This window comes from Emydura macquarii, unplaced genomic scaffold (assembly GCF_026122565.2).
Source record: "Emydura macquarii macquarii isolate MOO-44397 ecotype Brisbane River unplaced genomic scaffold, CSIRO-AGI_Emac_v2 contig_746, whole genome shotgun sequence".
NCBI lineage: Eukaryota > Metazoa > Chordata > Testudines > Chelidae > Emydura > Emydura macquarii.
The window spans coordinates 466,913-478,986 of record NW_027130883.1 but is presented as its reverse complement, the minus strand read 5'-3'; the positions used below and the strand labels follow the sequence as shown (position 1 = coordinate 478,986).

General features: G+C 55.8%; 1 protein-coding gene across 1 annotated transcript; it reads left to right on the top strand.

Annotated features, from left to right (window-relative positions):
* Nucleotides 1-627: 627 nt before the first annotated feature.
* LOC137149436 (IgGFc-binding protein-like) lies at nt 628-11,987 on the top strand. The gene is made up of 11 exons (XM_067542953.1): nt 628-1,398; nt 1,639-2,232; nt 3,118-3,694; nt 4,353-4,942; nt 6,126-6,693; nt 7,044-7,645; nt 8,297-8,870; nt 9,628-9,827; nt 10,281-10,661; nt 11,229-11,517; nt 11,902-11,987. The coding sequence occupies exons 1-11, from the start codon at nt 628-630 to the stop codon at nt 11,985-11,987; spliced, it is 5,232 nt and encodes a 1,743-aa protein (XP_067399054.1).
* Nucleotides 11,988-12,074: the final 87 nt, after the last annotated feature.

Sequence of the window (12,074 nt, the reverse complement as noted above, 5' to 3'; positions counted from 1 at the left end):
GATGGCTGGCCCAGGTGTGTCTCTGTGCCAACCTGCCAGAATACCCAGTGCAAAAAGGGGACCGTGTGCCAGATCATAGATGATTGGCCGAAGTGTGTCCCTGTGCCCTCCTGCCAGAATACCCACTGCAAGAAGGGCTCTGTGTGCCAAATTGTAGATGGCTGGCCCAAGTGTGTCCCTGTGCCCTCCTGCCACAACACGCACTGCAAGAAGGGCACTTTTTGTAGCATAGTAGATGGTTCGCCTCAGTGTGTCTCTGTGCCATCCTGCCAGAACACCCAGTGCAAACAGGGGACCGTGTGCCAAGACGAAGGTGGCTGGCCCAAGTGTGTCCCTGTGCCCACCTGCAAGAATACCCACTGCAAAGAGGGGACCGTGTGCAAGGTAGAGGATGGTTGGCCCAGATGTGTCCATATCCCACCATCCTGCAAAGGAATTCAATGCAAAGAAGGGACAGTGTGCAAGATGGTAAATGGTTGGCCCAACTGCCTGCCTGTGCCGTCCTGCCTGACCACCCATTGTAAAGAGGGGATGGTGTGTGAGATGGCTCAGGGGTGGCCCCTGTGTGTCCCCTCCCCGCCCTCTTCATGTGCTTCCTTTCTGTGCCAAGAAGGGACCATGTGCGAGATGGGGAAAGATGGACCCAAGTGTGTTCCCGTTCCACCATCCTGCCTGAATTTCCAGTGCCCGCCGGGGACAGCGTGTGAGACTGTTCAAGGCTGGCCCCGTTGTGTCCCAGTGCCGTCCTGCCACCACTTCAGGTGCAAAGAGGGCACCGTGTGCAAACTGGTGAATGGCCAGCCTGAGTGCGTGCACAACCCACTGGCCTGCAACGGAGTACACTGCAAAGAAGGGACGGTGTGTAAGGCCGTAGATGGTTGGCCCAAGTGTATGAGGTTTTTCAGAGCTGCCCCATTGTCGCCTCCATCTTGTGCTGAAACCGCCTGCAAAGTGGGTACCATATGCAAGATGGTGAATGGATGGCCAAAGTGCGTGCCCATGAAACGCTCCTGTGACGGCGTGCATTGCAAACCGGGCACCGGGTGCCAGATGGTGGACGGCTGGCCCAAGTGCGTGCCCAAGAAACCCTCCTGTGACAGCATCCGTTGCAAACCAGATACCATGTGTCAGATCGTGGACGGCTGGCCTCAGTGCGTGCCCAAGAAACCCTCCTGTGACAGAATCCGTTGCAAACCGGGCACCGTGTGCCAGATGGTGGACGGCTGGCCCAAATGCCTGCCAAGGAAACCCTCTTGTGATGGCGTGCATTGCAAACGGGGCTCTGTGTGCCAGATGGTGGACGGCTGGCCCCTGTGTGTGCCAAGGAAACACTCCTGTCACAGCATCCGTTGCAAACCGGGCACCGTGTGCCAGATAGTGGACGGCTGGCCCCAGTGCGTGCCAAGGAAACCCTCCTGTGAAACCATCCGTTGCAAACCAGATACTGTGTGTCAGATGGTGGACGGCTGGCCCCAGTGCGTGCCAAGGAAACCCTCCTGTGACAGAATCCGTTGCAAACCGGGCACCGTGTGCCAGATAGTGGACGGCTGGCCCCAGTGCGTGCCAAGGAAACCCTCCTGTGACAGCATCCGTTGCAAACCAGATACTGTGTGTCAGATCGTGGACGGCTGGCCCCAGTGCGTGCCAAGGAAACCCTCCTGTGACAGCATCCGTTGCAAACCAGATACTGTGTGTCAGATCGTGGACGGCTGGCCCCAGTGCGTGCCCAAGAAACCCTCCTGTGACAGAATCCGTTGCAAACCGGGCACCGTGTGCCAGATGGTAGACGGCTGGCCCAAGTGCGTGCCCAAGAAACCCTCCTGTGACGGCGTGCATTGCAAACCGGGCACCGTGTGCCAGATGGTGAATGGCTGGCCCAAGTGTGTGCCCTCCCACCAGTCCTGCGACACTGTCCAGTGCAGCAAAGGGATGGTGTGTGAGGTGGCTGGTGGCTGGCCCCAGTGCGTCCCGGCCTCACGCTCCCACCCTGTTTGCTGGGCCTCGGGCCACCCTCACTACCACACCTTCGATGGGCACAGCTACGACTTCCACGGCACCTGCAGCTACACCGTGGTCAAGACCTGCAGCCACAAGCCCAAGCTCCCGGCCTTCCACATCACCGCCAAGAGCCAGAAGCACAGCGACACCCGGGTCTCCTTCGTCAGCCAGGTCACCGTCAAGGCCTACGGCTACAACATCACCATGGTCAAGTACGAGTACGGGCTCACCAGGGTAAGGACCCAGCGCAACCCGGGGTCAATCCACAGGGCCACCACTGGGGCCAATGGGGCGGAGTCCCCTCTCACTCACCCTGGTGTAAATCCGGAGTGGCTCCCCTGGAGTAATGGAGTTACACCTCTGTGTATGAGTGGGGAATCCCGTTCCATTGACTGTAACAGAGTGGATCAGATGCATCCAGTGGCCATATTTTTTTGCCGGCTGCTTCCCAGACACAGCCAGAGACAGGCCCTGCCCAACTGAGATCAGGGCCCCATTGTGCCGGGTCCTGCCCACACACAGCCAGAGACAGGCCTTACCCCAAAGACTTCACAGTCTAAATCCAGCAGCCGAAAAGGCGTGGAAGGCTGTTGCAGACATTTGGGCACCAGCCTAGGAGGTAGGAGACCTGGGTTTATAATTCCCCGCTGTGCCACAGAGTCTCTGTTTGACCCCTCGACTATGGGGAGAATAGCCCTGTCGTGCCTCGCAGGGCTTGTGATGTTAAATCCGCTAATGATTGCGAGGGCCCTAGACGCTCCCGCGGAGGAGCTCAGAGGAGCATCCAAGGAACAGCCTTTCCAAAGGCGGCGCTGGGAGAGCATGGCTGAGTTCTTCCGATTAGGCTGCCTGGGTCCCATGGAGAATTGGTATCCAGATCCCGTGTAAAGGGGTGTGAGAAAAAACCCCACCCCAATATGAGAGGTCATTGAGAGAGCCAGGAATCAACACTCCTAATGCCTGGCCCAGCTCCAAAGCCGATGCTGAGCGAGAGACCCAGAGAATTTGTGGCACGGGTGGGAATTGAACTCAGGGACCCTCAGCCACAAGGCTGCCCTTCCCCTCATCTGCATGCTCAGTGTTCATCCAGATAGAGACTGTTCCCTTCCCCCTCCCCAGGTGAACGGTCAGCGGACCCGCCTGCCCGTGAACCTGCATGACGGGAAGCTCTGCCTCCACCAACGGGGAGGCCAGCTGGTCGTTGAGGCTGAGTTCGGGCTAAAGGTCTACTACGACTGGAACTACTACCTGGTGGTTAAGGTCACCAAGGCCTTCCTGGGCCGGCTGTGCGGCCTGTGCGGCAACTACAACGGGGACCCCGGCGATGACTTCCTCACCCCCTCGGGGCACCCGGCCGCCAACGCCATGGAGTTCGGCAAGAGCTGGAAAGTGGAGGATGGCGACACACTGTGCCGGCACGGTTGCAAGGGCAAGTGCGGGGGCTGCTTGCCGGAGCTGGTGAGGCAATACCGTGGAGAGGCCTACTGTGGCCTGATCACCAAGACGGCCAAAAACGGCCCCTTCCAGAGTTGCCACGCCCTGATCAACCCCAAGACCTTCCTGGACGACTGCGTGGCCGACCTCTGCACCTACGACGGCTACAAGCAGATCCTGTGCCGGGCACTCCAGACCTATGCGGACGCCTGCCAGCGGGAGGGCGCAGTGGTGAAAAACTGGAGGAAGCAGGCGGGCTGCCGTGAGTAATGAGAGGAGACGGGGCCAGAGGCAGCCATATTATTGGGTGCCGGGAGTGTGGGGAGAGGCTGGGGACATAGGTGTTGTGCCCAATGGGTGTTTTTCACTTGGTTTCCACCAGGATGGGGCTCTGGATCCTGATATGACGGAGTGTGATGTAAATGTCTGGATGGAAGGACAGATATAAATCCTGCAGAAGGGTGGATAGATAGAGGAGAAGGATATACGGACAGACACATATGTTAGATGGATAGATAGAAACCATGGATGGATGGGGAGATGAACAGATAGGTGGAGACAGATGGAAGATGGATGGATAGATATTACAGAAGGGTGTTTAGATGTATGCTGTGGGTGGAGACGGACTGTAATTGGATGGATGTACTGTGTGTGGTGTTCATGCATATAACTACCACCTCCCTCTGCTGGATGGTATCAGACCTGAACAGCTGTGTGTCATACCCTCCATACAGCTATCAACAGAGGGTGATTCTCCTTTAGCTCAGGAAGCAGGGCATGTTTGCAGATCAGGAGGCTCTGAGTGCCTCTGATGTGTGGCGGAGACCCCGGGGCACCCATAGCATGCAGCAGAGACTCTGGTGGCCATGGCTTTTTAGGGAGCAGTAAACCACTGACGCCGGTTTCTTTCCCTTTGACAGCTCTGCCTTGCCCAGAGAACAGCCAGTACCAGCTCTGTGGCTCCGCCTGCCCTTCCACGTGCAATGACTTTGCATCCCAGGACAAGTGTCGCTTGCCATGCATAGAGACTTGCCAGTGCAAGCATGGCTACATGCTGGATGGGGGTCAGTGCATCCCAAAGGGGCGCTGTGGCTGCGTCCACAAGGGACGTCTCTACGCCCCGGGAGAGCAGTTCTGGGGGGATAAGATGTGCCGGCAGAAGTGCCAGTGCAACCTGCATAGCAGGCAGGTCACCTGCCAGATTTCCCAGTGCCAGGAGGGTGAGGAGTGCCGAGTGGCCAACGGCATCCGGAGCTGCTACCCCACCCGCTATGGAACCTGCACCGCCCTGGGGGAGTCGCACTACATCACCTTCGACGGGCTGCACTACGACTTCCGTGGCACTTGCGTCTACCTCCTGGCTGGCTTGTGCCACAAGAACTCCAGCCTGGTGAAGTTCCAGGTCCTGGTGCAGCACGAGAGGAAGGGCGGCAAGGACGGCTCTGCCACCAAGGTGGTGGAGATCAAGGTCTATGGAGTGAAAATCGTCATTATCCACGGAAAGGTCAGGGTAAGTGTGCAGTCATTGTGGGGTAAGTATGCAGTAGCAGCATGTAGCTACACAGATGCAGGCTCCTCCTTTTGAAAACAGGGAGTAATTAACCAGTAAAGAGCAAGTAAATACAGCATAAAGCATGAGTAAAGAGAAAGTACTGAGTAAGGAACAAGTGAGAAATGAGTAACCACAGAATACTGAACGAGTAAAAAGTGAGTAAGCACAGAGTAGGGAATGATGAAGAAATAAGGAACTACTGAGTAAGGAATGAGTCAGTATTGAGGAAAGAGTAACCATGGAGGAAGGAAGGAATAAAAAGTGAGTGCTGAGAAAAGAATGAGTGAAGAGAGAGTACTGAGAAAAGAAAGAGTAACTGCTGAGTAAGGAATGAGTAAGGAATTATTAGTGAGTAGCTAATAAGCACTGGATAAGGCATATGTAATGACTACCTACTAAATAAGGAACAAGTATTGAATAATAAGTGCACAAGTGAATAAATACTGACAAAGGATCAAGAAATGAGTTTACTACTGAGCAACTAGTAAGGAATGAGTAAGTCATGAGTAATGAATGAATAAATATCAAGTAAATACTGAGAAAGGAATGAGTAAGTACTAAATAAGGTGCAAGGAAACAGTAACTTCTGAGTAAGAGATGAGTAAGGACAGAGTAAGAACTGGTTGCATAAAGCATAAATACTGATGAAGGAGTAACTTCTTAGTAAGTGGTGAATACTGAGTAAGGAAGGTAGGCATAAATACTGAGTAAGGAGCAAGGATATTATAACTTCTTAGTAGGTAATGAGTAACTACTGAGTAAGGTGTGAGTATGGAATGAGTAACTAAGGGATAAGGTATAAATAAGTAGCGAGTAGAGAATGAATAACTATTGAATATGGAATGAGTACATCATGAGTAGAGGATGAGTAACTACTGAGCTAGGAAGGAATCACGAGTAAGTCATGAGTAATGAATTAAAACTACTGACTAAACACTAAGGACTCAGGATTAGGCTCCGGGCGTCAAAGATGTACCCCCGACGTTCCAAGCTCAGTCCCCTCCCTACTGATTGGGGTCTGTATTCACCTAGACACCGCTGGGTGTTTTATCCCAGGCTAAAGATGTTTCCCTGGCCAAAAGGTCAGTTTGAATTCCACAGCGTTCTCTCTCCCCTCATATTCCGCTACTGCCCCCCACAGCTGAACGGCCTGCAGATCAACCTCCCCTACAATATCGACTACGACAAGATCTCGGCCTACCACCGAGGCTGGGACATAGTGGTGAAGACGGCCTTCGGCCTGACAGTGACCTTTGACGGCCAGAACCACGTCCGGGTGAAGGTGCCGACCACCTACGGACGCTCGGTGTGCGGCCTGTGTGGCAATTTCGACGGGAAGGATGACAACGACATGACCATGAGCAACCTGCTGCCGGCGCCCACCCCATCAGACTTTGGGAGGAGCTGGAAGGCCAGGGACATCCCGGGCTGCACGGAGATGGAGAAGGAAGACTGCATGGACATCGCCAGGGTGGAGAAGCAGCATAGAAAGGGCAAAAAGGAGTGCGGGCTCCTACTGAGTAAGGATGGCCCATTCAAGAAGTGCCACAACAAGGTGAACCCGGAGGGGTACTTCAAAGACTGCATCTTCGACCGCTGCTCCCACAAGGACAACCAGACTGTGGTCTGCCACATCCTCGCCTGCTACGCTGCAGCCTGCCAAGCAGTTGGTGCCAAGGTCTACGAGTGGAGGAGCAACAAATTCTGCCGTGAGTCTGCCCACCCCATGGTGTCCTCTCTTCCCGCCCGCATCCCCGTGGCTCATGCTTTTAGACCCAATGGTCCCAGGTTCGATTCCCACTGGGCACACCGTATAAGTTCATTCCACCGGACAAGCCAGCTGGTGACACTTCCATGGTCCACTTCTTCTGAATGTCCCATCGCAGCCATCCAGGGATGGGGTGGGATCCAAGGGGCTGGTCCTCTCTCCAGTATCTGGTTGGGTGAGAGTGGGGCAGGGGCATGTGGGAGGAGGGGGATGGAGAGGAGGGGCACAGGAATAGGGGTCAGATGCACTAGGAAGCTTGCACACCCACATCCCTCTGATGTTCCCTTATAGGGCCGCCCTGCCCCCAGAACAGCCACTACGAAATGTGTGCCAGCAGCTGTCCAGCCACCTGCCGCAGCCTCTATGCTCCATCCCGCTGCCCCAGCAAGTGCCGGGAGGGCTGCGTGTGCGACGAAGGCTTTGTGCTGAGCGGCGACCAGTGCGTCCCCCTCTCCCAGTGTGGCTGCGTCCACCGGGGCTTCTACTACAAGCCGGGCGAGACCTTCTACCCCAATGGCTTCTGCAAGCAGAGGTGCTCGTGCCAGGCGGGCGGGATCGTGGAGTGCCACGACTTCTCCTGCGGCCCCAACGAGGAGTGCCGGGTGGTGGACGGTGTCCAGAAGTGCCACCCCGTGGTGCCCAGGACCGGCACGTGCCATGCTGCCGGCGACCCCCACTACCTGACCTTCGATGGCTTCCCCTTCGATTTTCAAGGCAACTGCACCTATGTGCTTGCCAAGAGCTGTGTCCGCAAGGGCTATCTGCCCTCCTTCGCAATCCACGTGAAGAATGAACGGCTAGGCAAGAGCAAGGCCGCCGTCACCAACACCGTGTCCATCATCGTCTACAGACGCACGTTCACCCTGGTGCGGAACAGGAACGGCGTTGTCCTGGTAAGAGCGGGTATGGGGGTCTTGGGGAGCCTCTGCCTCTAATTGGCAGCCCAAATCAGCAAGACATAGGGGAAAGGCAGGGTGTGGAGATGGGGAAGAAGGATGCAGAGGGGTGGCAGGTGGAGGGATAAGGGGATGCAAAGAGAAAAGGGTGGAGAGATGGATACACTAGACTGCTGGGTGGGTGGATGAGGATATGCATAAATGGATACTAGTGAATGAACGGACACAGTTCATTGGGGGGTGGATACTGGTGCGTGGGTGGATGGATGAAGAGAGGAGAATCTGCGGGATGGATGGAAGGTCAAGGGTGGAGATGGATGGATGGACGGGAGCATGGGGAGATGGATGGATGGTGGGTCATGTGTGGGGATGGATGGATAAAGTGGGTGGGTGGGTGAACTGGTGGAAGGGGGGTGGGCGGCTGGACAGACAGACAAGGGGAATGGACGGATACGGTGGGTGGATGGATGGATAAGGTGAAGGTGTGGGGTGCATGGATGTATGGATGGATGGATGAATGGGGGGATGGAAGGATAAGGAGGAGGGGTGGATGGATGTGTAAGAGAGCCTATACAGTAATAGACGCATTACACAGTAAAAATGCCACGGTTCTTCTTTAACCTCCCTCTCTCCCCTCCCCTGCCCCAGGTGGATGGCATGTCCTACTACCTTCCCTTCCAGCTGGAGAGCGGCTTGGTGCGCGTCTACTACCATGGCGCCAACGTGGTGTTACGCACCAAATTTGGCCTGCACCTCTCCTTCGACCTGAACTATTACCTGGCCATCACCGTGCCGAAGAGCTACCGTAGCCAGACCTGTGGCCTGTGCGGCAACTACAACGGCAAACCACACGACGATCTGCTGCGGCCCAACGGCCACCTGGCCAGGGACCTGCGGGACTTGGGTGTCTCCTGGAGGGTGAAAGTCCCTGGGGCCGTATGCGACCACGGCTGCGCCAGCCTGGTCTGCCCTGCCTGTCAGGAGTCCCGGAAGGCAAGCTACGTCCACAACAACTACTGCGGCATCATCCGGGCACCCTACGGGCCTTTCAGCGCCTGCTACTCCACCCTCAACCCCACCGTCTTCTTCAACAACTGCGTGCATGATCTGTGCAAGGCTGGTGGGAACCGGCGGCTGATGTGCAGGGCCATCCACAGTTACGTCACGGCCTGCCAGGCTGCTGGCGTCAAGATCAAGCCCTGGAGGACCAAGAAGTTCTGCCGTGAGTGTTACCCATGGCCAATATCAATCCATCCCGCCTCGATACCCCTCTGCTTGTCTCTGCATCCCTCCATCCACTTCTTTCTTGGTGCATCCATTCATAGCATCCTCCTCTCTTCAGAATCTATTTCTCTCTCCTTCCGCTCATCCACAGCATTCATCTACTAATAACATCTCTATCTCTACCCAACTGTCTGTCCGTCCATCCTTCCCTCCACATCCATCCGTCTGAAATCTCTCTCTCACTCCCTCCATGCCTGCTCAGGATCTCTCTCTCCACAGACCCCTCTATCCACAGCATTTTTCCACCCGGCTATTCCACCATCCATGGTATCTCTCTCTTCATCCTTTCAGCCGGGGGCAGTAGCCATCCCTCTATCCTCCCACAATAGCTTTCTCTCCCTCGATCCACCAGTCTATCCACCTAGCCCTTCATTTGCAATATCTCTGTCCATCCAACCATCCATCCACAGTATCTCTGTCCACCCATCCAGCCATTCTTCCATCCATCTGCAGTCTCTGTCCATCCATCTACCCGAAGTTTCATCCATCCTTCCATCCAGCCCTCCATTCATCAGTAATATTTGTGTCCATCCATCCATCAGCAGCATCTCTGTCCATCCATGCATCCAAGAGTAGGAGAAAGAGGACACTCTCATAAAACCCTTTCTTCCCCCTCCTCCTGCACCTTGCTCCATCCCTCCCCATCTCCTCTCTCCATGCACTAATCCTCTCCATTCCCCTCTCTTCCCCTCTAGCCAAGACTTGCCCGGCCAACAGCCATTACAAACTTTGTGCCAACCCCTGCTCCAGCAGCTGCAAAGGGGTGGCCAACATCACCAAGTGCCCCAAGGTCTGCGCCGAGGGCTGCCAGTGCAACAAAGGCTTTTTCTGGGCCGGCTACGAGTGCGTCTCCATTCGCCACTGCCACTGCTTCCGCAACGGCAGATACTACAAGGTGAGCCCCTGCCCAGTAGGGCCAGCCCAGCTGAAACCAGCCCAGCACGCCAGGCAGCTGGCGGCAGAGAAGGACCCAAATGAGAACTCACGGCTGCCCCACACTGAGCTGTGGAACCAAAGGTTCAGCACAAGATTGGCATGTGATGGGGTGGGGACAGAGAGAGACAGGGGGCTGTGGGGAGACAGAGAGAGGGATGGAGGGGTTCGAAGGGGTGTAGGTAGCTTGAAATACTCTAACATTTGAATCCTCCAGTCTGAAGCTGCTCCTATGAAATCAGAAAGGATGTAACTTTCCATTCTGGATATTCCCAGAGCTGGGAATAGAACCCAGGAGTCCTGACTCCGAACCCCCCTGGCTCTAACCCACTAGACCCCACTCCCCTCCCAGAGCTGCTGATAGAACCCAGGTGTCCTGCTCTCTCTCTGACCCTGTGTCTCTCTCTCCTGGCAGCCGGGTGAGAGGGTGCTCACAGCACGGTGCCGGCAGCGGTGCAGATGCGTCCCGAGGGGCGGGGTGGTATGCCAGCCATTCCAGTGCCCAGTGGGGGAGTTCTGCGAGCTGAGCCAAGGCCGGTGGGGCTGCGTGAGACGGGACGGGAACTGCACCATCACCCGAGGCGACGTCTTCACCTCCTATGACGGGGTCTCGGGGAAGGTGCCCCAGGACGGCACCTACGAGATCTCCTCACTCATCGACACCAAGGCTGCTAGCTGGTTCCGCGTGGTGGTACAGTTCCAGACCTGCCGCAGGTGCAATGCGCCCAAAGCCACGGCTGTCACCGTCTACTTCCACAGGCTCACCATCCTGGTCAACCGCAACGGCAGGGTCTTGGTAAGGGGGAAAGCCAGAGAGGTGCCACTGGGGGCCTGTCACTCTGTCTGCCTGTTGCCCCTACAGTGTCCGTCCATCCATCCATCCATCCCACCTACGGTATCCATCCATCCATACCACCTAGTGTCCCTCCATCCATAACACCTAGTGTCCCTCCATCCATCGCACTCATAGCATCTGTCCATCCATCTAACCATCCGTCTGCCTATTGTGCCTCGAGTACCCACTCATCCATCCATAGCACCTACAATGTCCATCCCCTCTTCCATCCATCCACAGCACCTAGTGTCCGCACATCACCCATAGCACTCATAGCATCTGTCCATCTAGCTATTGTGCCTTGAGTATCCATTCATCCAACCATCCCTCCCTTGCACTTACAGTGTCTGTCCATCCATGCCATCTGCAATGTCTGTCCGTCCATCCATCCCTCCCTTGCACCTACAATATCTGTCTCGGTACCCATCCGACGCAGACCCCCTCCCCTCAGACGGAGGTGTTCCTCTATCCCCCCCTCTTTGTCTCTCTGGTGTCTCGGGCAGCGACCTCTCCATCTGTACATTCCAGGTGAATGGGCGTCCAGTGCGGCTCCCGGCCAGGCCCTCCAGAGTCGTGTCGGTGCGGCGGGCAGGGAATGTGGTGACCGTGGCCCAGGGCTCGGCGCTGAGGGTTCTCTTCAGAACCAACGGGGATGTGACAGTGAGAATTGACGGGAAGCTAGCCAGGAAAGTGCAGGCCGCCTGCGGGAACTACAACGGGAACGGTGCCGACGACCTACGCCTGCCCGATGGGACGGTGGTGGACAACATCGGCGAGGTCCTCAGCTATTGGAGTTTCTCCGAGAACCTCCAGAACGGTAGGTGGGGCAGAGCAGAACCAAGAGCCTGTGTCCAAGGGAGGCATGGGGCCAGTGCCCCAGACTGGTATCCCCTGCCCCAGATCAAACCAATGGGCCCATCCAACCCAGCCTCCCTCCTCACCTCCTGCCCCACCTCAGACCCACGGGCCCGTTTAACCCTGTGCTTTTGGACTAGCAGAATTTTTATTCCAAACAAAAGAGGAAGTTGAGTGATTGGCTTTTTTATTCCCTTTATATTTATTTTTAGAGGATGACTGAGATACGAATTTCTGAAGCCCTCCAAGGATTCGGGTCGCACTCCGGAAAGCCACCACTCTCTGAGACGCAACGGACCCCAGCTTAGCACCAGCCCTAAATTCTCTTGCCTGGATCCCTGTGCAGAGCAGCTGCCTTTAAAAACTCTGGCAGCAGAGATCCGCAGCTGCTGTCAATCGGCATTGACCCAGCCCCGGATTTTCACCAGCTGAAGATCTAGATTGCAAACTAATGCCTGATTTCAAAACTCTCCATGTTTTTTACTTAATATTATCAAGCCCCTTTTTGTCTCAAAGTGT